This window comes from Cervus elaphus, chromosome 31, assembly GCF_910594005.1.
Source record: "Cervus elaphus chromosome 31, mCerEla1.1, whole genome shotgun sequence".
Lineage (NCBI taxonomy): Eukaryota > Metazoa > Chordata > Mammalia > Artiodactyla > Cervidae > Cervus > Cervus elaphus.
In genome coordinates, this window is record NC_057845.1 from 23,002,557 (window position 1) to 23,030,239 (window position 27,683).

A 27,683-nucleotide genomic window follows, 5' to 3' on the forward strand; every position below is an offset into this window, starting at 1 on the left:
CATCACGTGGCAGCATTAAGTAACAGGTATATAAAAATCAAGCAGGCCAGCCATATGTTGGAGATTCAGAAATAATATGATTGCCTTTCCACAAAAAGAAAATGTTGGGTTAATACTAGCTTTAAATCAAATTATTTTAACCTTAGAAAGTTGAAAATACAGGTTTCTATGAAAAGCTGTTTATCTTGCTTGCTTCATGTAATCGGTGCTGTTTATAGAATTTTCTTTTCAAAGAAATTAATGAAAAATAACCACTTTAACTTAGAGTTTTCTGGAAGCCATTATTCCTCTTCAATTCTATCCTAAATTTGTTTCCTATCCAATTTTCTACAGGGTAAAGTGATAGCTTAGTTTATATACATAGTCTTTTATGTGTTACAAGGCTTTCAAGGTGGCTCAGTGGTAAAGAATCCACTTACCAATGCAGGAGATGTGGATTTGATCCCTGGGTCAGGAAGATCTCCTGGAGTAGGAAATGACAACCCACTCCCGTATTCTGGCCAGGAACGTTACATGGACAGAAGAGCCAGGCAGGCTATACAGTCCATGGGGTTGCAAAGAGTAAGACAGGACTGAGCACACAATCATATTTTCTAAGCTAAAAATGGTGCAAGTTCCCTAATTCAGTTCAGTTCAGTTGCTCAGTCATGTCCGACTCCTTGTGACCCCATGAACCGCAGCTCGCCAGGCCTCCCTATCCATCACCAACTGCTGGAGTTCACCCAAACCCATGTCCACTGAGTCGGTGATGCCATCCAGCCATCTTATCCTCTGTCATCCCCTTCTCCTCCCCCATTCAGTCTTTCCCAGCATCAGGGTGTTTTCAAATGAGTCAGCTCTTCGCATCAGGTGGCCAAAGGATTGGAGTTTCAGCTTCAACATCAGTCCTTCCAATGAACACCCAGGACTGATCTCCTTTAGGATGGACTGGTTGGATCTCCTTGCAGTCCAAGAGACTCTCAAGAGTCTTCTCCAACACTACAGTTCAAAAGCATCAATTCTTTTGATGCTCAACCCCACATCTAACTCATTTGATGAGTTCATGTCACAAGGATCTCTTTTCCTTTTTTCGTACTTCTCTTGTTCCTTCCAAAGCTCCTAATAATGTAAGGAAGCTCATTCCAGCCCCTCATAGAGCTGTGGTGCTGTAGAAGAGACTTACCATTCATACAACTTTGCAGAAAGGTGTTCATGAAAATTCAAAAACTTTGGTGGGCTTGTAAGACAGTTACAGAACATTAAAGTATTTTCTCTAACTGATTAGATCTTTTTAACAATATGGATTAATCCATAGGATTTCCAGTAGAGATTTCCAATTTGATAGCAATGACAATAAGCTAATAAGGAAGCTCTGCAGTGCATACATATGTATATTGTATATATGTCTATATACACACACAGACACAAGTGCTGTATTTTTTGCCTACAGGTATCATAGCAATAATTCTAATTCTTCATCTTCTTAACTATTTTCTCTTTATTTTTTAGAACACTGATATATGTGTTTACTGGGGAACAGAAGATGAAGAAGGAAGAGCAGTGTATTCACTGAGGATTCTGTCTGCTTGCCACGGCAGCTCTGTATCTAGAGGAGTTCTGCTGTTTCTTGTTTGGGAGTTCCCAGCTCTGAGGTCAGACTCCACCACAGTCTGCCTGCCTTTTGTCTCATCATTGCCAGCCAGCAGTAATCCTGGTCGGAATGGAACCGCATACCTCTATCTAATTACTATGGAAGGTGATAAACCAACACTCACTTATTGAAGTTACATCTCTCCCCCCCCGCCCCTGCAGAAAACCATTCCTCAAAGTGAATAGAAACCAAGCCCTCGTGAGCACTTCTATTGAACATGACTCATGGAGAAGAGCTTGGCTCTGATGTGCACCAGGATTCTGTTGTTCTAACTTACCTAGAAGGATTACTAATGCATCAGGCAGCAGAGGGGTCAGGTACTGCCGTCGACAAAGCGTCTGCCGGGCGTAATGAAGACGATCAGAACTTTAACATTTCTGGTAGCGCGTTTCCCACCTGTCAGCGTGATGGTCCAGTTCTCAGCACGCACACGTATCAGGGATCTGGCATGCTGCACCTCAAAAAAGCCAGACTCTTGCAGTCTTCTGAGGACTGGAACGCAGCAAAGCGGAAGAGGCTGTCTGATTCCATCGTAAATTTAAACGTAAAGAAGGAGGCTCTGCTGGCTGGCATGGCTGACAGTGCGCCTAAAGGCAAGCAGGACAGCAAGGTACTGGCCTCTCTGCTTCAGTCGTTCAGCTCCAGGCTGCAGACTGTTGCCCTGTCACAACAAATTAGGCAGAGCCTTAAGGAGCAAGGATATGCCCTGAGTCATAATTCTTTAAAAGTGGAGAAAGATTTAAGGTGCTATGGGGTTGCATCGAGTCACTTAAAAACTCTGTTGAAGAAAAGCAAAGCTAAAGATCAAAAGCCCGATACCAGTGTCCCTGATGTCACGAAAACCCTCATCAGAGATCGGTTCATAGAGTCACCTCATCACGTTGGGCAGAGCGGAACAAAGGTCATGAGCGAACCCTTGTCTTGTGCTGCAAGATTACAGGCTGTCGCAAGCATGGTGGAGAAAAGGGCTAGTCCTGCCACTTCACCCAAACCCAGTGTTGCTTGTAGCCAACTAGCACTTCTTCTCTCCAGCGAAGCCCATTTACAGCAGTATTCTCGAGAACATGCTTTAAAAACACAAAATGCAAACCAGGCAGCAAGCGAAAGACTTGCTGCCATGGCCAGATTACAAGAAAATGGCCAGAAGGACATGGGCAGTTTCCAGCTCTCCAAAGGCATGTCAGGCCATCTTAATGGTCAGGCAAGAACATCAGCAAACAAAGTAATGGCTAGCAAAAGTACAGCGTTTCAGAATCCAATGGGTATTGTCCCTTCTTCCCCCAAAAATGCAGGCTATAAGAACTCCCTGGAAAGAAACAATATAAAACAGGCTGCTAATAACAGTTTGCTTTTACATCTTCTTAAAAGCCAGACCATACCCAAGCCGATGAACGGACACAGTCACAGTGAGAGAGGAAGCATTTTTGAGGAGGGCAGCACCCCTACAACTATTGATGACTACTCAGATCACAATCCCAGCTTTACCGATGAGAGCAGTGGTGATGAAAGTTCTTACTCCAACTGTGTCCCCATAGACTTGTCTTGCAAACACCGGATAGAAAAACCCGAACCCGACCAGCCTGTTTCTCTGGATAACTTAACTCAGTCCTTGCTCAACACGTGGGATCCAAAAGTCCCCGAAGTTGACGTCAAAGAAGATCAAGATACCTCAAAGAATTCTAAGCTAAATCCGCACCAGAAGGTCACCCTTCTTCAGTTGCTGCTTGGCCACAAGAATGAAGAAAACGTGGAAAGAAACAGCAGCCCTCAGGAAGCACACAGCGATGAGGCAAAGTTCAGCACACAGAATTACACGCGCACGTCTGTAATAGAAAGCCCCAGCACCAACAGGACTACTCCCGTGAGCACTCCACCGTTACTTGCATCCACCAAAGCCGACTCTCCCATCAACCTTTCCCAACACTCTGTGGTCATCAAATGGAATTCCCCACCATATACCTGCGGCCCCCAGCCTGAAAAGCCAGCGAATACCGCCTCAAACCACCTGATGGACCTTACAAAAAGCAAAGAATCGCAGGGGGAGAAAGCCATCCAACATGAAGGTGCACAAAACTCGGCCACTTTCAGTGCCAGTAAACTGTTACAAAATTTAGCCCAATGTGGAATGCAGTCCTCCGTGTCAGGGGAAGAGCAGAGACCCAGTAAACAGCTGCTGGGTGTGAACACAGAAAAACCTGCAGGTATGATTGACAGACTGAACAGCCCTCTGCTAGCCAATAAAACCAGTGCAGCTGAAGAGAAGAAAGCATTCGGCAGCCACACAATCGGTCCTGAACCAGGACTCTCTGGGTCTGAAATAGAAAATCTGCTTGAAAGGCGCACCGTCCTCCAGTTACTGCTGGGAAATCCCAACAAAGGGAAGGCCGAAAAGAAAGAGAAGATGCCCTTAAGAGATGAGAGCACTCAGGAACATACAGATAGAGCTTTAAGTGAACAAATACTGATGGTGAAAATAAAATCTGAGCCTTGCGATGACTTACATCCGCATGCCACGGGCATGCACTTGAGCCACGAGGCTCCGGGCGCGCCCTTCTTAGGGATGGCCCCTCCCGTGCGGAGAAGCGCCCCTGCCTTACCAGCATCCGAGGACTTGAAACCAGAGCCCGGCTCACCTCAGGATTTTTCTTTCTCAAAGAACGGTCTGCTGAGTCGATTGCTGAGACAAAATCAAGACAGTCACCTGGCTGATGAGCTGGACAGCAGTCACAGAAACAGTGAACTGACACTTGTAGAATCGAGGAACCTTTGCATGGTCCCTAAGAAAAGGAAGCTTTACACCGAGCCGTTAGAAAACCCCTTTAAAAAGATGAAAAATAGCATAGTCGATGCTGCAAACAGTCACAGTGCTCCGGAGGTGCTCTATGGGTCCTTGCTTAACCAGCAAGAGCTGAAACTTAGCAGAAGTGATCTTGAGTTTAAGCATCCTGCCAGTCACGGTTCGGCCAGCGAAAGTGAGCCCAGGAATTGGACCAGAGAGAGCAAAAGCTTCAACGTCCTGAAACAGCTGCTCCTCTCAGAAAACTGCGTGAGAGATTTGTCTCAGCACAGGAGTAACTCTGTGGCTGACAGTAAGAAGAAAGGCCACAGAAACAATGCGACCAACAGCAAGCCTGAATTCAGCATTGCTTCTCTAAATGGACTGATGTACGGTGCCGCCCAGCCCGGCGGTTGCATGGACAACAGGACATTTCCATACCCAGGTGTCGGCAAGGCCCCCCTGAGCCCTCCTTTCCCGGAGCACTTGGGCTGCACAGGGTCTAGACCAGAAGCTGGGCTTGTGAATGGGTGTTCCATGCCCAGTGAGAAGGGACCCATTAAGTGGGTTATCACAGATGTGGACAAGAATGAGTATGAGAAAGACTCTCCGAGACTGACCAAAACCAACCCAATACTCTATTACATGCTCCAGAAAGGAGGCAACTCTGTTACCAGTCGAGAAACACAGGACAGGGACATTTGGAGGGAGCCTTCATCTGCTGAAAGTATCTCACAGGTTACAATCAAAGAAGAGTTACTTCCTGCTGCAGAAACTAAAGCTTCTTTCTTTAATTTAAGGAGCACTTATAATAGCCATATGGGAAATAATGCTTCTCACCCGCACAGCGCAAATGGAGAAGTTTATGGACTTCTGGGAAACATGCTAACAATAAAAAAGGAATCAGAATAAAATGGACCTGCCATCCACCTTTGGATCTTTTTAAAACTAACGAATATGAACTTGAGATCTGTATAAATAAGCGCATGATTTGAGAAAAGCATGGTATAATTGAAACTTTTTCGTTTTGAAAAGTATTGGTTGATGGTGATGTTTAAATATGCAGACTACTTTTTGCTTCATGTTAAATGTCATGAGGAAGCTGCCGAACTAGCCATTGGTTTGACACCTTCTGTATGCATCAGACAACAACTGTGAGTAGCCCATGAGCGATAATTCTGTTTTTGATCACAGGTAATAGGCATAAATATAATTCTCCATCCAGCAGATTAATGCATTGCTGCCTTTATTAGGGTACTTGATTTTGCTTTTCAGAAGCAACCTACATAACACATTTTTTAAAGTCCACATTATTAAATAATAACTCTTTAAAGGGTAATTGAATTTAAAAAACCTAGTGCTGTTTCATTTCTCATTCAGTTCCAAAACAAATTAGAAAAATATATGCTTACATTTTTCACTTTTGCTAAAAAAAAAAATTATTTTTGACTCTTGAAAGGGGTTTTGTGATTCCTCAATGTGTCTGCCCTTCCCCAATCCTTTTCAATATTCTGTATCTCTTTAAACCTTGTACTACTTGGTAAAAATTGATTACAATTGGTGGAAGTTTGATAGATCTTAAAAAATGGCAGATTTCCATTTTTGTATTTTAACTACTTTACTAAATTAATATTCCTCCTTTTACAGAATTAGGAAAGTTAACATTTATCTTCAGGTGGTTTCCTAAATAACTGAAATAAGTTGTTTTTAACAAGCAAAATGGCTTTTCTTTGGACAGTTTTCACCATGTCTTGTAAAAGCCACTTCTCACCATCTCTGTGGTACCTGTGAGTCTGACGACCAGGGTTTCTTAAAGCTGGACTCAGACTACCTGCATTAGCATCGTCCAGAGCACTTGCTTTAAAACGCAGATTCCCAGGCAGCATCTCCGATCTACCAAACAAGAATTCTCTGCTGAGTGGACCTGGGAGTCTTCCTTCTGCATCTTAATACACTCCCTAGGGGTTTCTTCTGCACACTGAAATTTGGATTTTGAAAATTGAAACCACTGCTTACGACTTTTCTCAGAAAACAGGATTGTAAACAAACTATTTGATGCCTATATTTTCCCCAATGTAGTCACACGTCAACTCAAAATTTGCAATATTGTACTTCATATTATTACTGTTATATCTTTGGAAATCGGGTTCCGAATACTTTTTATGACAAAAAAAAAAAAAATCGGGTGGAGGGGACAACTTTCATATCTGGCTCAACATCTCAGGAAAAATATGTGATTACTTGTGTGTTCCAATGAGTAACATCTACTTAATTAGCCTTAGGGATGGAATAACAGGGCCACTTACCAAACTCAGGTGATTCCAGGATGGTTTGGCAACTCCTCCTGAATACATCCTTAACTTCTGTGAAAACCATTGTCCTAAGAACAGTGCTGGCAAAGATGAAAACACATTTCACACCCAAGAAAGGCACTAAACTCAGATTGCTTAAACAAAAACGTAAAGGGCATATATACATGGCAGAGTTGTACACAGTCACTCCATCTGATCTGTTATTTTAAAATAGTGATTAAAAGGAAACATTGATGTTTTCTTGGAAGAATTTAATATATTATTGAGCCACATGGGGTTTCTGTCTTGAAACACATCCATGTTTTTCAGTTCATTTTTTACCATCCACAGTTCATTCACCAGATAGATTTGGTTTTAATTGTGAACCCAGGTAGCAACTGACCTACCAAAAAACTGTTATATAATCAACTATTAATTAGAAGAAAATCTATTTGAAATTGTTCTACTTGAAGTTGTTTCTAAGATTTTTATATTAAAAATGGGCGTTATTTCCTAATATGATCTAAAACCCTAAATGATTATTTTTTTCTCAGAATGATTTGTAAATAGTTACTGAATATATTAAAAAAATAATAGGAGTGAATATTATGCCATGTCATGAAAATTTCACTGGCCAGTGAAGATATTCAACTGCATCCCATCTTTATTCTCTGACAGTCTTACTGTCTACACTGTATAAGCTTTTAAAACAAGTCATTTTTTTTCTGAAAGTTCTGGAGCCTTAGAAGTATGCTAGAAAAACTGCCATTGTTCCCCCTTGGTTAGGGGAAAATGGGCTTTTACAAGGGAGTGAAATTTAGATCAGGAAAAAGATCAAGGGCCAACACTGTATTTTTTTTTGTTTCCTTCCTTTGGTTGGTTGGTTGTTTTTTGGTGGTGGTTATTGTCAGCAGTCAAAGAAATGAAGATTATGTCGTATATAGATAAACCCGACCAAGAAGAAGGCTGTTCTGATATACTAGAGAGTGTCCCCAATTTGAGTTTAGTACTGTCTTAAAGAAGAGTGGTGAGAAAGGGCACACATCCCTAAATGCACTTCGTTTATGCATATGTAGATACAAGGATGCACATACACACATTTTCAAGGACTATTTTAGAAATCTAGACACTTTCTTCTTAACAAAGTCACTTGTGAAAGGGCACCACAGCTCTCGTTGACATCAGAAAGGTAGCATTACCTGTTTGCTCTCTGCTGCGTCTTACAGAAGAGTAAACTGGTGAGAGTATATATTTTATATATATATATATATATAATATGTATATATATATATATTGACTTGTTACATGAAGATGTTAAAATTGGTTTTTAAAGGTGATGTAAATAGTGATTTCCTTAATGAAAAAATACATATTTTGTATTGTTCTAATACAGCAGAAAAGCCTTTTAATCTCTTTGGTTTCTGTATATTCCATGTACAAGTGTAAATATAATCGGACAGGTTTAAAAATTGTGCATGTATGTATACAGTTGCAAGTCTGGACAAATGTATAGAATAAGCCTTTTATTTAAGTTGTGATTACCTGCTGCATGAAAAGTGCATGGGGGACCCTGTGCATCTGTGCATTTGGTAAAAATGTCTTAACAAGTCAGATCAGATGTTCATCCCAACATAACAGTATCCCATTTCTGGACACGACTTCTGTGGTTTAAGCTTTGTGGAAGAATGCTTTGAATCCAAGGGTCTTAAAACTTTTTAAATCAAGTCAACCACTTTTCAAACTAAAGAGTTCACACAACTACTTTCATGAATTTTTTAATCCCATTGGAAACATGTGCCAGGAGTTTTCCAAGGTTCTGGAATACAGGCACACTACCGTTCCTGGTATGAATTCTGGGGTTTACACAACCAATTTTGATGCAATCTGCTCAGTAATATAATTTGTCATTTTTATTAGAAATTTAATTTCTTCATGTGATGTCATGAAATTGTACATACTGCAGTGTGAATTTTTTTGTTTTGTTTTTTAATCTTTTAGTGTTTACTTCCTGCAGTGACTTTGAATAAATGAAGGAAAAAATTCATTGTCTCTGGTTTGAAATGATTGTTATTTTTTTGGGCTCTCTCTGATTTTCAGATTTTTCATAAACATAAAAAGTCTCTGGTCAAGAGAATAGCAAGTCTTCAAGAATGCTTTGCCATCCTTGGAAAAATAAAGGAAAAAAAAAAAAAGAAGATGGCCCTGGAGTTAGTGTATCCAGAGACAGGGCATGGAGGCACAGCTCAGAAAGACCATCAGCTTATAGCCTGGCCTACCCACCCTTGGTTCTGCTGTTTAGTGTGTAACTGGATGGTCATCATGGATTTTTAAAGTGGGAAAAACTTTGTACAGTGTTCAAAAATAAAGTTGATTTGATACAAACTTTTTGTAAGATAAGATGTTATTAGGTTTTTATCCAAGTTTCATTGGGCATTAAATTTTTTTAAAGTAAAAGTTTTCAAACATTTTGCAAAAATGAATATGTGTACGCACACATGTATATATCAAATAACTATATGCTATTAATATATGTATATAGGTAATGAGTAGTTGAGAATGATAAGCAATGTATGTGCATAGTAAGTAAGAGAGATCAGTTTATTTAGAAAAAGGAAGAAAAACCTCTATACTTGTGAATGGATGACCTTAGGAGAGGGAAGTTACTTTTACAAATACATTAATAATAATATAAGAGAAAGACATTTTCCCACAGGTGAATCTGTATTTTCTGATACTAAAGTAGGCCTATTAAAATTTCAAATTAAAATCTGAAAATTTTGCAGCTCCTCCATAACAAGTTTATAAGCATTGTCTAAAATAATATCCAAGTAATGGAAATACATGAAACTGGTCTACATAATTAAAATGTTGAAAAGTTATGCCCTGTACAGACACTGTCATCAGAACCAGAGATACATAACCATGTTTTGTTTTATTTATTGATTTAAATGGTGAAAAGGCATAATAAGCACATCATGTAATAAAAACCACCCCAGTTAGCAATTCTTCTTGACTATAAATTAGTGCCAATGACTTTTAATAATATAATCAGATTATGATCACCCACACTATGCCAAGTTCTGTTTCAAGCTTCTTAATGTAGAAACCTCCTTTACAAAGAAATAATTTTGGAAAAGTTTTTTTTTTTTTTTTTCCCCTACCACTGCGATCACCAAATGACCCATTTGGTTATAGAAAATAGATTTTAAATGTTAAGCATGCCATTTTTCGTTTATTCCATCAAGCTTAAGAAGTATCTGACACTAGCACCTTTTAATGGTTGGTGGAGGAAATCTGTTGACCTCATTTAGCATTAATTCACTACTAGATTTCTCAAATTGGTTGGCATAATAATGTTTACAACATACTAAAAATTCCATCTTCATAGGTAAGTTCAAGACCCCTGCTCTGAAAAACCAGAGTTAATGTACTCTTTAGTTGGTAGCAGAATAATTGGAAATAAAATTCAAATCCCATCAACTGGTCCTGGAGAAGTGCTGATGCCCATATTTGGTGTCTGAAAGTAAATGCATAAGCCTTTTGAGCAACAGTCAAATTTTAAAATAGTATACTATAGTCAGAAGAGGGTTTTTCAGCCATTCTTAACAGCTTTTTACGTTCTTCTTACTGACAAAGACCTAGAGAACCTTCTGTTTTCCAGTCTTTGCTTTTACTAAGCTTCATGAGGTAAGTGCTTTGAACTTTAAGAAAAATTTATGATCCTTTTGGGCTGTCCATTTTGCTCTTTTTGCTGATATGCATTCACCTCTGAGGTCACATCTGGAAAAGGAAATGGCCTAACATTGCATGGGTGTCATAGCCTGTAGTTTTTGAACACCAGTGGGGCCCCAGAGTAGACCTTCAGCGTCGGTATGTTGTCTGAGATTGTGTTTTTCCCTAGCTAACTGATAATGAAATGGTCATTTAAGGATAAAACAGTGAAATGTTGTTGGGTTGCTAAGTCACGTCTGACTCTTTGTGACCCCATGGACTGAGGGACCCCATGGACTGTAGCCCTCCAGGCTCCTCTGTCCATGGGATTTTCCAGGCAAGAATGCTGGAATGGGTTGCCATTTTCTACTTCACGGGATCTTCCAGACCCAGGGATCAAACCCGCATCTCTTATGTGTCCTGCATTGAATGCAGATTCTTTACCACTGTGTCATCTGAGGAAGCCTTAGAAGAATGAGATGACGTTTCTTGTAATTAGAAAACTGCAGATTTCTTCAGGGACTAGAAGGGTTGTCTCTGGCTGTCATTGGAGCCAATCTTCCCACAACCTGCAAATCCTTCCAACACTAACGGCACCCAGTTGGATGTGCCCTCAAGCCTTGCTGCATCTTGTTGGGTGCCCCTTGACGTCTGACCCTGCCTGCGTGTTCACAGTTTCAACTCATTCTCCCACAGTTAAGCACCTTTCTGCCCATCACCACCAATCATTATCGTGTTCAAACCTTCTCAATAAGAATTCAGTTTCCTGAGCACATCTGCCTACTTGGCATCAGCACTTTAAACCATGTGACATTCTCTGCCTATTACCTCCTCTCTTTGCCCTCTTCTCCCCATCCTTAGCCTTGTAAGCTTGTATTTATCTTTAAAAACCTACCTTTTTAAAAAACCCTCCATGATTCCACCAGACAATGTGTTCTTCAGACCACTACAGTCCCATAATGCTTTGTGTAGACCTCTCATTTCACTCATTAGAGTGGTTAACAACATACCTATATTCCTTCTAAAGGCAAGAAGTGTGAAGTGTGTCCAAATCCTAACATACCAGCAGTCACTCGGTAAATGTATGCTCAGTCAATGAGTCAATGAAAAGTGATTTCTCCTCGCACAAAAAATGTAAAGCTGCCTCCCCTGCCCTGGACTGGGGAAAAGAGTAATTTACAAAGTAGTTTGTTGTTCACTTGCTAAGGCGTGGTGTGTCTGACTCTTTGCAACCCTATAGACTGCAGCACGCCAGGCCCCCCTGTCCTCCACTGTCTTCCCGAGTTTGCTCAAATTCATGTCAAGTCAGTGATGCCATCCAACCACCTCATCCTCCGCCGCCCCTTCTCCTTTTGCCTTCAGTCTTTCCCAACATCATGGTCTTTTCCAATGAGTTGGCTCTTTGCATCAGGTGGCCAAAGTTTTGGCCAAAGAGCTTCATGTGTTTCCCTGAAGCAATGCCCATTCTTCCAGGCCACCTCTAGCCCTAAGGCCCATGATCTCCATAAGCCAAGCCAAGCCAAGCATTCTTTCTTCAGTCTAATCTCGATTCTATCAGCTGAGAAATTCCTGACGAGAAGAGCTGGTTTTTGAGAATGGGAAGGGAACTTTGGCATTTTTGCCAATGTAGGTCTAATTATCTCTTGTAACATATCTTCTTACAAACATCAGTAAGCTTCTTAGAATTTTTACCTTTAGCAGAAGCTGCCAAACCTTCCAAACATCACACTGACAAAGACCTGAGGCAAGAATCCATGGCCTTTCCTGCCAGTCATGAATATGTTCACGTTGCAGAGGACTAAACTCTCCCTAAGTGGAGAAGGAAGTGGCAACCCACTCATGCCTGGAGAATCCCATGGACAGAGGAGCCTAGTGGGCTACAGTCCATGAGATCTCAAAGAGCTGGACATGACTGAGCAACTTACACACGCAGACAAATTCTCCTGAACCTCCAGAATCAAAACTAGGCAGAACATGCTCTCTTGATGAGTATGATACAACTAACTCCTTGATAAGATCCTCATCAGGGTGGGATCTGATTTAGCATTAGGCTAGTTCAGATCCTCAAGGAAATCTGGGTCCCTATGGGTGTAGAAATGCAAGCGACTGGGGCCACATGTGAACTAGTCCACTGGCACTCATGTTCACATTCATCGGAGGGCTAACAGTGGCAATGAACCTAGAAGACCACATTACCAGGTTCTAAGAGTATCGGGAAAATAATACAAATATTCAGTGATTCAGCAGGTGCTTAGTGAAGGTATGCTGTGTTGCTGGTGACAGCAGGTCCTCCCTTTCATATATATGGAAGGGGGCTGAGAGATGATTTCCCTGTTATTCTGATAGCAAAATGAATCTAATAAACTTTTTTTAACTTGCGTTTTATTTGTCCAGAAAAATCACTCTTCGTGTTCCCAATCCCCAAGTGAAAGAATAAAGTCTTAGATGAAATTACTCTTACTATATGTCCAAATGGCAGTGGAAAAACCAAATATAGGGCATATTTAGGATGAAGAGATTAGCTTTCATGGAGATGAAATAGTTCCCTTTCCCTAGCCAAGTAGGACTGATGACTCATGGTTTCTGTTTGATAAAAGGCCATGGGGAAAAAACAAATAAAGGGGACATTTTTAAGTGAATGTTTTTGTAATTAGAGAAATTGTGGGGAAACCTAGATGTATTTAGAAGGGGGACAGAAGTTTGAAGCAGTGTCCCTAGTTTTGCTAAGAAAGAGGGATCCTCCCTAAGCTGTTCTCTATTAAGAGCTCCTGTCTAGCTTAAGCAAATCAAGAAAGCTTCTAATGTGAACTATATTAATAGAATATAATCATACTTTTACATTCTCATCAAAGATGAGTTTCTTGTGAGTCTGGATATTTAAAATCAGGTGTGTTTTTTGTTTTTGTTTGTCTCTTCATCCTTGGGTAAGGTTGTAGACTTATGGAACTGGGATATCAGCAGGAAATATAGAGTGATAAGAGGCTTAAGAACATTTCCCCTAAAACCAAACCAAGCAGCCAACCTAACACCATCAAAACATGCTTATTTACCCAACTGGCCTTAATGAGCAAAACAATGAGGGTGAGGTGATCTTGCTAAAGTTGTATTCTAGGACTTGCTTTTGTTCCAAATTATAACTAATAGTAATGTGATCTTTCATGAATGGCTTTATTCACTTAAGCTTAATGTTTTCAAGGTTTATCCATGGTGTAGCATGTATCAGTACTTTCCTCTCTATTACTGCTGAATAATTTCCCACTGTATGTATATGCCAGAGTTTATCTGTTGATGGATGTTTGGGTTGTTTTCATTTTTAGCTGTTATGAATAATTGTGCTGTGAACTTTGTTATTGTACTCATTCATCAAAAACAGGGTAGACAACCAATGAATATTTGGTTTGGCTATTGCCACACATGCAGTATGTGGGTATGGAGTCAACTGAATGTAAATGTGGGGGTTCATTTCTGGACTTTCCGTTCCCTTCCATTGATTTATATGATTATCCTATGCCAACTGGACTTCCCTTGTGGTTCAGACAGTAAAGAATCTACAGTACCACACAATCTTGATCACTAGAGCTTTGTAGGCATTTTCGAAATCGGGGAATGTGAGTCTTCTAAATTTGTTTTTCTTTTTCAAGATTGTTTTGGATATTGTTGGTTTCCTAAATGTACATGTGACTTTTAGGGTAAGGCTATCAATTTCTGCAAAAATGATAGAATTTTGATAGGGATTGTATTGAATTTGTATAGATCAATTAGGGAGTATTGTCATTTTAGTACAATTAAATCCTCCAATATGTGAGCACAGAGTGTCTTTCCACATATTTAGATCTTCTTTGACGTCTTCCAACACAGTCACCCTGGGACGACGTTGTTATTAGCAGGGTCTTCTTTGGAGGACTCTCTCCCTGACCTATCTGTTAAGCTATTTGCCTCTTCTGGTGTTATATCCAGCTATTAGGCTCTACTGTCTTCTGATTACTCTCTCTCATTTTTTTTTTTTTTTTTTTTTTACAATGCCCTGGGCATAAATATCTCCATTGTCTGACCCAATTTCATTGGGTCCTTTAGCAAGTGTATTTTTTGAGGCAGGTCATTGAGATTTGTTCTGTTCCCCAGAGGACTCTTCAAAGTTGTCTCTTTTTTCTGATTCTCTTTAGTAAACTAGTTGACCTGTGGTTTAGCTCATTGTTCTCATGGAACTACCAACCTTTTCTCAACTGCCTAACACCAAGATCTTTGTTGTTTTCAAGAATATTTCAGGCTTTAAGTTTCTCACACTTGTTCTAAGTGAGGAGGGAGCTTCAGAACTCTGTGTTCTTATGGTCTGCTGCATCCCCTGGTTAAAATTTCCCCGAGCCACTGTTTCATTGCTTAGGCAGAGAGAGTGGCCTGTTTCTCTCAAGAGTAACATCCTGGTTTTTATGAGCTGAGTGCTGGGTGGGGATGATAGCTTTGGGTCTTCTCAGTTGACTACTTTCAGTGGGGAACCTCTACCCTATGAATGAGCTGGGGCTAAGGCAATCAAAGTTCCATATTCTTCCCTGCCACACTTAGAATTGATTGTCTGCCCCTAGAGAAGAATCTCAGCAGAGGAAGAAATTCTTTGACCTTCAGTGGCACTCACCTTGAAGGCATTGTGGACAAAAAATATCATCTGCTGTATCAGTAAACAAAGGATGTTAACAGCCACCAAGCCAGCAGCCACTGCAGCTGACTGTGTACCCAGAGGGGATTCAGGATGGAGAAAAACAGGATACCGGCCCTAGATAGTCAAGGTGCATATCAGTGGAATGATTTCAAGGAGCCCAGATTCTCACATCTTCCCATATATAGAGAAGTGCTAAATTTACTCAACAGACTCAACATAGGTGTCTGTTTCTATTTAACTTGCTAATCTTTTGATGGTTTGACTTCCTGGGGTTTTTATTTGTTTGTTTTGTTTTGCAGAAACTCCTATATATCCTGGCTCCTCCCTTACCCCTTCAGAGCAGTCCCTCAGTGCCTCCTGGGCTTAAGGCCTCTTGTCTGCTGAGTAAAACAGAACTTCCAATGTTTAGTTTGTGTATTTTTTTTTCAGTCAACAGTAGCCTCTGTTGTATAGAACTTTGCCAAGAATAAGAAATGCTGGTGACCTGGCCCTTCCAAGGAGATAATGATACCCTTAACAGAGCCGGAGAAGGGCATCCTCATCTTCTTGACCACACCCAGCTTGAAGGGACCTTCCATCACACTAAGCTGGGAGGTCACAAAGTCACATTGAGCAATCAACACTTTCACAAGCTGCAGGAGTGGGGAAGGGGTAGGCCATGGCCCAGATGTTGTTAGCAAGATATAATAGATTTTCTTACATAATGTTTCTTCATTTGCTGTGTTCCTTTAGGAAAATTTTCAGAGTGTTTTTTAAAATTAATTTTACCAGTTATGTTGTGTTGCTGGAGAATGGGTTTGCAGAGCTCCTCCTGTTGCCATTCCCAAAGTAAATTCCTCCTCCTTATCTTTCTGATCAACAAATAAATGCACTCACAGCCACCTTCCTTCAGGGTACCCTACTTAGCAACTTTGTGCTGCAGCATTTTTTTCTAACCATAGGATGACACATTTCTGGCCCTGAGGACTAAACCGCATGCTATTTTGAAAGACTATTTTCTTCTTTCCTATTAAACATAGTTTACCTAAATCTCTTTTTTTCTCCAAGAATTTTGTTTAATTTCTTTTCACATCCTACCCAGGATAATATTCTGATTCATAACTCTTCTTGCATTCAATGCTCCACAATCAAACCCAACAGACCAACCTCAATGCAACAACCTGCCACCACTTTTATATTCGGTTTGTAGTATTCTGAATGGCTCTTGGGTATTTAATTCAGGAAAATTATTCTCTTTTTTCTTATGCTTCTTTTAAAATTAAATTTTTGAGCAGTTTCAGGTTTATATGAAAATTGAGCAGGAAGAGCAGAGCCTCCCCCATATACCTCCACACTGCTGCCCACTCTGCCCTTCTTATTAATGTCTTATATTCATGTGGTACATTTGTTACAATTGATGAACCAATATCGATACATTATTTTAACTAGTCTTTTTTTTAGAGCAGGGTTCATTCTTTCTTTATACACACTATAGGTTTTGATGAATGTACAGTAATGTGTACCCACATGAAGAGTATCATAATATTGCGTTGGCAAAAAGGTTCGGTCAGGTTTTCCCATAACATCTTACAGCAGCACCTATTTTATGAAACTCCTTTAGTTATTTATGATCAACTCTTAAAACTAGGTGGTGGTGGTTTAGTCGCTACGTCATGTCTGACTCTTGTGATCTCATGGACTGTAGCCCGCTAGGTAGTTCTGTCCATGTGATTCTCCAGGCAAGAATTTCTCCAGGCAAGAATACTGGAGTGGTTTGCCATTTCCTTCTCGGGGGATCTTCCCAGCCCAGGGATTGAACCTGGGTCTCCTGTACTGCAGGCAGATTTTTTACCAGCTGAGCTACCAGGGAAGCCTCTTAGAAGTAGGTACTCACTCCTTTATTAGTCCATCCTCAGAAACTTCTCTTCTTACTTACAGAAACTGATGTCCTAGGAAAGTCATCCTGCTTCCATTTTTCTCATCTATCTTGTGTCAGCATCACTGTGTAAAGATCAAAACACAACCAGCTCCTACCTGTGCTGTTTAAGCCTACAGGCAACAGGCTCCAAAGTCACCCCAGTACTCCTGCTTGATGTCTCCTGTGCATGAGAATTCTCCCCAGTCTCCATCCCAGACTTGTGCATTTCCCATCCTCTCTTTCCATGAACATTGTCAGGAACTCAAGAGTTTCTAATTTGCTACATCGCCCCAACACTTAGCTCTAGAGCAAAAGAGATGGCATAAAGAGGGGAGAAGGAATCATCTTTCTGTCACTGTGGGAATGAGGGGCAAGAAGAAAGGAGAGATTCTGCCCTAGAGGTTGTAAGTATAATTGCAATTTCCAGCCCACTTTAAAGGAGAAGTCATGCAAACTAGGGAACAATGGAAAGGAAGACTTTGGAATCAAAAGACTGGAGTCTGAAGTTCAAATCCACTACAAATCAACATGAATTTGTCTTGGCTTCAGATTTTGGGCCTGAAAATTTGTCCAGTACCTCTTGCCCACTAGATTATTGCTTGGATCGCATGATGTGTTATGTATGAAAATACTGTATAAGGTGTTATTCCCCTACTCTCATTTCTAAAAAATATATTGATGATTTCATTCATAATAATTATATTTAGTCATATATTTAGTCATAAAATTTAGGGGAATTCAGGAAATTACACGAAGGAGAAAACAAAAATCACCTATAATTCTGCCACCAAGACATAAATACTGTTAGTTATCTCTATTAACATGAAAACCTATTACTACTTTCTACTGATCTACTAGTAATCATGTATTTGTATTTAACATTGTCAGGACTATGCCCTGTATATAGCTTATGTCCTTGTTTGGCAGATTGTATTTTCCAAAAGCGGCTACCACATATCTTGGGTGCCAAAACCTTGCCTCTCCATCAACACACTGAGTCTTATTTTCCCTCCATGTTTAATTGTCTGGGGCTTGCAACTGCCTTGATCAATAGAATGTGGTGAAAAAATGTTGCATGGCTTCTAGGGCTAGGTCATAAAAGATGAGACAGCTTCTGTCCGGCTCTCATTTTTAGGACGTTGGCCCTTGGAAACCCAGAGGTGTTCTGACCGATGGCATCAATTGCTGGATGTGTAAGTGAGCTGGAGTAGGAAATGACAACCCACTCCAGTATTCTTGCCTGGAAAACCATAGACAGAGGAACCTGGTGGCCTATAGTCCATGGGCCCATGAGGTTGCAAAGAGCCCAACACACCAAGTGACTGAGCAAGTACATAAATCAGCCTTCAGATGATTGCAGCCTTTGAGCTGCTATAACTGATGCCAAATGGAGTAGAGAAAAGATGTCCCAGTGAGCCCTGCCCAAATTACAGATTCACATGCAAAATACATATTGTCATGATTTACTTCACTTAAATTTCACAGGTATATTTTCCCATGTCTAACAATTTTTACATCAACTTAATATGGCTAAATGACATTCCATTCTGTTGATCTTCTATGATTTAGTAAAACCCTTCTATATTGTTGCTTTGGAGAAGGGCGTGGCAACCCACTCCAGTATTCTTGCCTGGAGAATCCCATGGAAAGAAGGGTCAACCAGGGACTGAACCTGTGCCCCCTGCAATGGAAGCACAGTGCTCTAACCACTGGACTGCCAAGGAACTCCCTTCTCATTGACTTCTGAATCACACAGTGAGGATAAGATATTTTAAATTTTTTGGAGACTGATTCTTGCTGTGACACGTTGTTGTTCTCATCTTTGATTGCCCCTGAATGGCTTGTGCCTGAGGAGAAATTTGTTTTTAGTAAGGTGATGCATTCACCACCTATGGTAGGCTGAAGGTGGCCCCCATGTGGATGTCCATATCTTAATCCCTGGAACCTCTGAACATTTCCTAGTGTGATAAAATGGTATTTGAAGGTATAATTCAGTTGAGGCTTTTGACATGGGTAGATATTGTGATTATCTAGATGGATATGAAATGCAATCACAAGAGTTCTTACATGTGAGAAGCCAAGGGGTTATTTAACATAGAAGAACGGGAGGCAGTGTGACCATGAAGGCAAAAACTGGGGTGATGCAGCCACAAGCCAAGGGATGCTAGTAGCCACCAGGAGCTGGAGGGAGCAAGGGATGGTAGCCTCTGAAGGGACAGTAGCTCTGCTAACACCTCGGTCCTGGCCCAATGAAACTGACTTTGGACTTCTGGTCTCCAGCACAGCGAGAGAGTAAATTACTGTTGCTTTAAGTCACCAAATAGATACTCCATTTGCCTGCTGCATAGGAAATAAATGAAACATCATACAAAGGAGTTCATTGTAATGCTCCGAATGCTCTTCCTCAAATATCTTCCTAGGGTAGGTGCAGTAAACAGGCACAAAATACATTAGAGATCTTTGGAGTTTTTGTTTTATTTACCTGTGTGTGGGAAAATTTAAGTATTAAGCATTCCCTGTCCTGTGGAGAGTAAGAAAGCAAAGATTCTCACACTTGAGTTATTTATATCTTAAGTTAGACACACACATACACACAAACAGATTCCTGTACTTCCTCAAAGTCTACCTCAAGGTACACACTTTGAAATATGTCAGAATTCAGAGCACATAAACATGAAAGTGTGGTTTGAATCCTCTCCTTTTGGAGATATAATTGCGGTGCTGGAACGGAAAATAACAAGGAGCCACAGACAATAGGGCCCCAAAGATCTCAAAGAAATAGGTTAATCTCATGTGGATCCTAGCATGTCATAAAACATCAGTGTACACTAGCTCCTCTTTCCCTTCCTTGGTTAAAAATGTCCCTTTATTGTCAAGGTCTAAAAAAAGGGAAGACATAACGAATGAATCTGCAGTGATGTTTGAAAAATAGGCCTTGACACATTTGGAACATACCCACTGTTAAAAACCTGCTGGCTGAGAGAAGCTGATGAGAACCCCCGATGACCCGTGGGGAGTCCCGTCCAGGTGCCTCTTACCTGCTGCTTATCAGCCCTGCCTGGGGCAGCACGGAGCTGAGCATCCATCCAGTTGCCTCTCATCTCCATGTAAATACCAGACCAGAAGGCACCGCTGCTGTTGACACAAACATGAAGAGACGGTCAGGCTGGCTAGAAAATATGACTCGTCCTCTTTTTCTCTTCCTAAGCATTGGACTTTAGTTGGGTATCCCCAGTGATGAATGCTTCATCCTTTTCTTCAAATGCCTCAACTTTGGTGATTTTTGTGTATCTCTTCATCTGGAGTCAGGGATGATCCCCTCTACATACTCTCCCCTGGACCTCAGAACCAAAAGACACTTAAAATGACCACCTCTGTTCATACACAGATTTAAAATGGAAAGGGCAAGTATCTTTTGATACTGATTTCTAACATAATTCCAGAGTGATAAGAGAATCTACACAATGATTTCAATATCTTTAGATCATGAAATTTTTGCACCTTCTTTTATGTCCCTGGATATGTTCCAGTGTCTCCTGGTTTATAGTCTATGGGAGCTTGAATAGAATTTGTACCCTGCTGTGGGGTGAAAATTGTATAAATCTTAATCATGCTGAATTGGTTCTGAGTGCTTTTCAAGTCTACTATATCCTTGTACTTTTCTGTCTATTCATTCCATTAATTTTTGAGAGCTTGATAGTGAAACTTCAACTTAAAAATCATAATTTATCTGCTTAAAAATAATTGTAATATATAGTGGAGCTATAAATATAAAAAATAAATAAAATTGAAAGGACAATTTCACCATTTCAGGAGTTCAACGTATCTAACGTTCACCATTGACCAGAGATTAGTCATTCCATTCCCACATGGTGGACTTTAAATATATTTACCATTCACATTTTCTTCCTGAGGGTAAGGAAAAAATCTTGCCAGATTTCATTTAGCATGTCACATTTTTTATACTACAATGTATTCTGAAATAAATCATTAACGTATTTATAAATAATAAAGCACAGGAAAAGTTTTCTAGGAATGAAATAATTCAAAATGGAGCAATGGACGCTGTAAGCCATAGACAAAGCAGCCATGATCCATGAAGTAGAAAGAGAAATTCTCATGAGAGGAAAAGTGATTCATACATATATTCATTCATTTAACAATATAGTTGTTAGTTCTCATACTATGAAAGCATTGTGTAATATCCTAGAAATTCAGTAAGACAGATTTATATCTGCTCTTAAGGAATTTGAAGTCAAATTATTAAAGACTGGTAGGAGAGAGAGACTTTGTGCTATGATAGGATTCAGCAGGAAAGTATCTAACCCAAGCTTGAGGGGCAGCCAGGTTTTACAGAGGAAATTATATCTTCTTTGGAATTTAGAGGCTGGAACTAGCAAAAGCAGTACTTTGGAGATAGAAGAGAATTTAAAGCATTAAAATACCTGAAATTGAATCACAGTGGCTGAGACATGAGGCCCTGAAGGTAGAAAGAGGCCTCTTCATATGCATCTTGTAAGACACAAAATGTATTGAATGATGTTCAGCTGTTTAGTGATGTGGTCTGATTTACACTTTAGGGAAAGGTCTCTGTCTACAATGCATGAGACAGCTGTTTGGAGCAATTGTGGCAAGAGGTCATGGTAGCATAGGGAATGGTAATGATGGTGAGGAAAGAGACAAGTGGATGATACAAGAGATATTTATGAGATAGATTTGTTGGCCTTGCAATTGAGTAGGCATGGGTGAAAAAGGAGAAGGGTAAATTAAGGTTTTCTATACTTTACCAAATGATTGGTGAAGTTAACAAAACTGTTTCAGACAAGTTAATTGGAGATAGTAAAGAATCTGCCTGCAGTGCAAGAGATCTGGATTAAATCCCTGGGTTGGGAAGAGTCAGGAAGATCCCCTGGAGAGGGAAATGGCTACCCACTCCAGTATTCTGGCCTGGAGAATTCTAGGGACAGAGAAGCCTGGCAGGCTACAGTCCATGAGGTGGCAAAGAGCTGGACAGGACTGAGTGACTTTCACTTCACCTCAAGGTATGTTCAAAGGAAGATATTCAGTCCAGAGTTGGATAAACTAGCTATTTCAGGAGAGAGATTTTATAGATTCAGAGGTTGGTTAGCATGCAGTTGATAGCTAAAGCCTTTGAAGTCAAAAAGATTGCCCAGGGAAGCTTGTATGTTTATGAAGAGATGACCTCCTGGAGCAAAACTCTGAGAACTATGTTATTTTAAGAAATGAGGAGAAGAAAATCCTGCAAAGGAGACTGGACACTGGGAGGAAAAACTGGGAGATTGTGTATTATGGAAACCAAAAGAAAAGACTATTTACAGAAATACAGTGTGGTCATAAGTGTTGAATGTTGCCTTGTTCAGTACTGAGTGCATTTAATACCCAGGGTTGAGTCTTTCTTCTATATGGTGAAATTATTTTCAGTCATCATCATGTAAGAATCAATAACTATCTTCATTTTCTTGATCTGTTCTGTAATTTTAAAAAGAACACCATTTTTTAAAAAATTAACTTGTCTTAAAGATACTATGCAAACTCAGTCAACTATTTCATGTATGATTTAAAATTTGTACTTACCAAGAAAGTAAATAATATGTCAGAGTATATAGTCTGCTTTGCCATTTTCAATTTTAAACACAAATAACAACTCTTAACCTGTAGAACATAACGATGACAGAATTAACTCAATTTCTATTTCTTTGTCATTGCAGTCTCTGTGCTGTCATCATTTATTTTGAAGCTACAAATTCAAAACATGGGAATACGTGTACTATAGGGTTGGAGACACAATGAACAAAGCAAGCCTGAATGATTCTGAATCGTTATGGATTCACTCTTGAGTCCACATGTGTCTGGGGTGAATGGTTTAATTGTGGATGCTGAAATTCACATTCAATAGAATATGATACTTGGTAAAGATAAGTAAGAAAAACGTACTTATTTTAATTGTGCCTACAAATATACATAAAGTGTACTATAACAGACATGTATGATAATATGTATATTATTAAAATGTGAGCATAGATCTTAGGTCAATAAAAGAGCTTTGGGGGGAGTGTTTCTTTATTCTTTTTTTTAAAAACTAAAAGAAATTTTTTAATGTAAATTGAAGTATAGTTGATTCACAATGCTGTGTTAATTTTAGGTATACAAAGCTATACATGTATACACATATGGGTTTCCCTAGTGGTTCAGCCATAAGGAATTTGCCTGCAATGCAGGAGTCACAGGAAACATGAGTTCGGCCCCTGGGTCAGGAAGATGCCCTGGAGGAGGACGCAGACACGTACTCCAGTATTCTTGCCTGGAGAATCCCTTGGACAGAGGAGCATGATAGGGCTAGAGTCCAAGGGGTCACAAAGAGTTGGACACATCCGAAGTGACTTAGCATGCACATATATATACACATATCTATCCTTTTTCAGATTATTTTCCGTTGGAATATTACAAGATACTGGATATCATAAGATGCTGAATATAATTTCCTGTGCTATAAAGTAGTGGGAGAAGTTTTGTTGATCAATTGCTGGTGTATTGCAATAACAAAAAATGACCAGACTTGGCATTTTGGGGCTTCCCTGGTGGCTCAGATGGTAAAGAATCTGCCTGTAATGAGGGAGACCCAGGTTCAGTCCCTGGGTCAGGAAGATACCCTGAAGAAGGAAATGGCTACCCTTGCCTGGAGAACCCCATGGACAGAGGAACCTGGCAGGCTACAGTCCATAGGGTTGCAAAGAGTCAGACACGACTAAAGTGATTAGCACAAACTTGTTAGTTCTTATTATTGCTTCTAAATTGTTTACAGAAAATGCACCTACTTATTGCCTGTACTCAATCAACTTTTATTTTCCAGCCTTTGGTACACTACTGAAGACAGTGAGTAAAGTGAGGCCTAAGAGTGACTTATGTATTCAGCCATAAGGAGGTCCTGAGCAACTATGACATCTGTACTTTCAGAGGAGGGGTGGGGGTGAGGCCATATCACATTGGTTTGAGAAATCAGTAGGTAGAAAAGCGGTTTGGACAGTGACCTGTCTTTATAGTCTCGTTTCCTCAAACTCCCTGGTGGTCTTTACCCCTATCCTCCTTGCCCTTATATAGCTCTCTTTCCAAACATATTGATCTTTTCCACTCTTCCCTGAACACACCAAGACCATCCATGCTTATTTGCCTTTATACCTACCATTCCTTCTGCCTGGCATGCCTTCTTCCTGGTTAATTCTTTATCTCCACCTCCCTCCGACCCCCTCCTCCACCACCACCACCACTTCTCAAAGCCAGTGATCTAATATTAGAAGCCTCCTCAATGCTCCTAGGCAAAGCTTCAGTTAATCTAGTCTGCCCCAACTTCTCCATTTCCATACCTGGAAGGGCACGTATTACCTGGTCATTTCTTGCCTTTCACATCCCCATCAGTTTGCATCATGCCTGCTCATTTTATGCAAAAAAAAAGTTAGTTGGGTAGCTAACTGGGAGAACAAAGAATAAGAAATCAAGCCAGTGAATAAAGAAATAAGTGAACACAATTGAAGGAAACCTGGGACCTTTAGTTCTCTAATAAGATGATGAGTGAGTGGCTGGTAACAACACGATGATGAGGCAGCAACACTGGTGATGATGCTCTGGCAGATGATTAACTCATTCTGAAATTATCATAATACTGTAAATAAAACCAGTCAATATGCAGTCCTAACTCAGACCTTTCAGCTCTGGATTCCTCCCCGCAGCCCCCACTAGGATTTCTCAGGCTTTTCTGCTGTGGTTCCCCAGCATTATAACCAAGAGGGACATTTCAATTCTGTAGGAGAAAGGAAGCAAGGCCAGATTTCTGCAAGAACAGTTTTGTCAGCTCAATCTAGGAAATCAGTTGAGCAAAGCAGGAGTTATTGTTGCTTTAATCTGTCCTACTTGCCCCGGAAAGGCTCTGTTGAACTTTCGAAATGAATGATTCAGGTGCATCTAAGTGTTTACATTTGTTTGGGAAAGATGGAGATTTCAAGATGTAATTGGATATGTACTTTCCCCCATTACTTCAGCCTCTCTTTCCCTGTTCTTTGTTACTTGTTCAGTGACATGAACCCAGGTGGCACTTGACACTCTGAATAGCTCTAAGCCTGCCATTGTCAGTTCCAAAGTCAATCATTTGCCTGAGGTCAAGGAGGAAAACGGGCTGGTGACTTCATTTCCTAGTCCTTCAGACTTCAGGTTTTCCTCCGCTCTCCCTACACTGGTTTCTTAGTACATTTTGTCGCTGTTGTGAAGTTTAAAATGGGGCATTTACATATCTCGAGCACAAATGATGAACTTGGAAAGACTTGCTGATGATGAAACTGCTTGAGACTGGTGTCCTGGATGTGAAATTGGGCTTTTTATCCAGAGTATTTGTTTTCAGCCTTGTGCCAACGGAGCTCCCCGCCTACTTATGCTGATTCACTGTCTCCAACAGGAACCCGTTTCAATATTTGCAGTACAGTTCTCCTCAGTGAGTTCAACTGAATGAACAGTTTAATAAATAGTAAAAGAATCAATTTCCGTGAAAGAACAGTAATGTTCAATATCTTTTTAAGCGTGGTAACCTTTATGCCTTTTTTAGAAAATTCTAACCATGTGCAGCTAGTGAATGAATGAATGCCTTTTTGATAATTGAGTATTTTTCTGGGATACAAAGCTCTGGATGTAACAGCTGTCCTGTCAATAGTCAAAGCTGTTTTCAATTCTATAAACACTGACCTTTTCTTATCCAATTTTCCCCCAGATATTGTTGATACATGTCTCTGCTTTCTCCTTTACTATGGCCTATCCAAATCTTGAACGCATTTTTGTTACTTAACTAGCAACAGAGCTAGAGCTGGACTCAGGAAGACCAGGATGAGAAAAATAAGGATCTTGCTATTTGGTAACAAACTGCTGTTTGGTGATTTTTTTTCAAGGGAGGATATTCATGCTATAATGAAATTTGGGAAATATAGTGATGGAATATAAAGATTTCAACGCCTGTCCTTTCTTGGCCATTAAAGTAACCATGTATCTTAGAAAAATCAATTTACATATCTGGGCCTCAGTTCTTAAATGATTGTAATAAAAATATTAGATTAGGTCACTGAGGTTCAATCCTGTCCTTAAAAGCTCCAACTCCTTCCAGGAGATGTTAGGTTCCATGCATGCAGGCTCAGTAGCTTCAGCCGTGTCCGACTGTTTACGGCCCCCCAAACTATAACCCGCCAGGCTCTCCTGTCCATAGGATTCTCCCAGCAAGAGTACTGGAGTGTGTGGCCATATGCCCTCCTCCAGGGGATCTTCCTGACCCAGGATCCAACCCTCGTCTCCTAAGTCTCCTGCACTGAAGGCGGATTCTTTACTGCTGCCCACTGGGGAAACCTGATAACATGTTACATATGGCTTATTTACTCTGTGTCTCTTCTGCTATTAAATATATGTTTCCTTAAGGGCTTGGAGCAGGAAATGGCAACCCACTCCAGTATTCTTGCCTGGAGAATCCCATGGACAGAGGAGACTAGTAGGCTACAGTCCACGGGGTCACAGAGTCAGACATGACTGAGCGACTTCACTTTCCCTTTCCTTAAGGGACAGTATAAAACTTTGCCATAATTTAACTTTGCTATATCACTGATAGGTTACATTTATTATAGAGTTGATATTCTGTTACCTACTCTCAATTTTACCTCTTCCTGATTTGTCTTCTCCTACCCAAGAACAAACTCAAGAACCCTTTTCTATGTTATCTTTTTTTAATTCACCAACTCTTGTAATTTTGTTTCTTTTCTCTGAACTTCAATGAAATAAACACTTCCCATCTTCTTTTATAGTATTTTTTTTCTGTGTTACTCTAGGCTCAGAAGGTCAAGTGCAAATTTCATGAGAGCATGACTGGCAGTGTCTTCATCGCCTCCTCGTATCCTTTACCCTTGGGCACAACTTAAGGGATCCACTGGCTATGTTCTCATCTAAAGCTGATGATTCATGATTGATCTAAATCTACTGTGGAAATCCTGTACCCATTTTACAGGTTCCTTATGGCTGAACTTGACATTATGACCCAATTCTGGTCAGCTAGATTTAAGCCAGCAGAAATCTATAGGTGATAATACGGAAAAGAAATATTTAATTTAATTTCTTAGGGAGAGCTGTCCTTTTTCCTTAGGCTTTCTTTCTGCCTTACGTGCATGCATGCTAAGTTGCTTCAGTCATGTCCAACTCTTTGCAACTCTACAGACTATAGCCCGCCAGTCTCCTCTGTCCATGGGATTCTCCAGGCAAGAATACTGGAGTGGGTTGCCATGACTTCCTCCGGGGGATCTTCCCGACCCAGGGATTGAACCCACATCTATGGCTCCTGCACTGCAGGCTGATTCCACAGAGCCATGGGTGAAGCCCTTCTTTCTGCCTGGACCACAGATAAAATGCCTGGAATAGAAGCAGTCATAGTGAAGCTATAAGGCAATCCAGACAAGGAAAAGATTAAGGAAATTTCAGAGAATGAGGACCCTGACCTTGTTAAATGGCAAAACTAATGGCATCAACTTACCTCTAGAGTTTTGTCTTTTAAGAAAATTTTAATTAATGGTTAAAATTTAAAATTCATTTACCCATTCAACAAATATTTATGATGTACCTATAATATCCCATAGTATATGAAATACATTAGCAAACAAAAACAAAAATTTCCTATCTTTACAAAGTTTACA

General features: G+C 40.2%; 1 protein-coding gene across 1 annotated transcript; it reads left to right on the top strand.

The window, feature by feature from the left end:
* Window positions 1–1,536: 1,536 nt before the first annotated feature.
* NRIP1 (nuclear receptor interacting protein 1) lies at window positions 1,537–9,079 on the top strand. The gene has a single exon (XM_043892668.1). It carries the CDS (start codon window positions 1,848–1,850, stop codon window positions 5,316–5,318), a length of 3,471 nt encoding a protein of 1,156 aa, XP_043748603.1. The 5' UTR covers window positions 1,537–1,847; the 3' UTR covers window positions 5,319–9,079.
* The last annotated feature ends 18,604 nt before the right edge of the window (window positions 9,080–27,683 follow it).

What these genes read in the sequence shown, in the direction of transcription:
- NRIP1 (XM_043892668.1), top strand. Translation starts at nt 1,848, where the DNA reads ATGACTCATGGAGAAGAGCTTGGCTCTGATGTGCACCAGGATTCTGTT.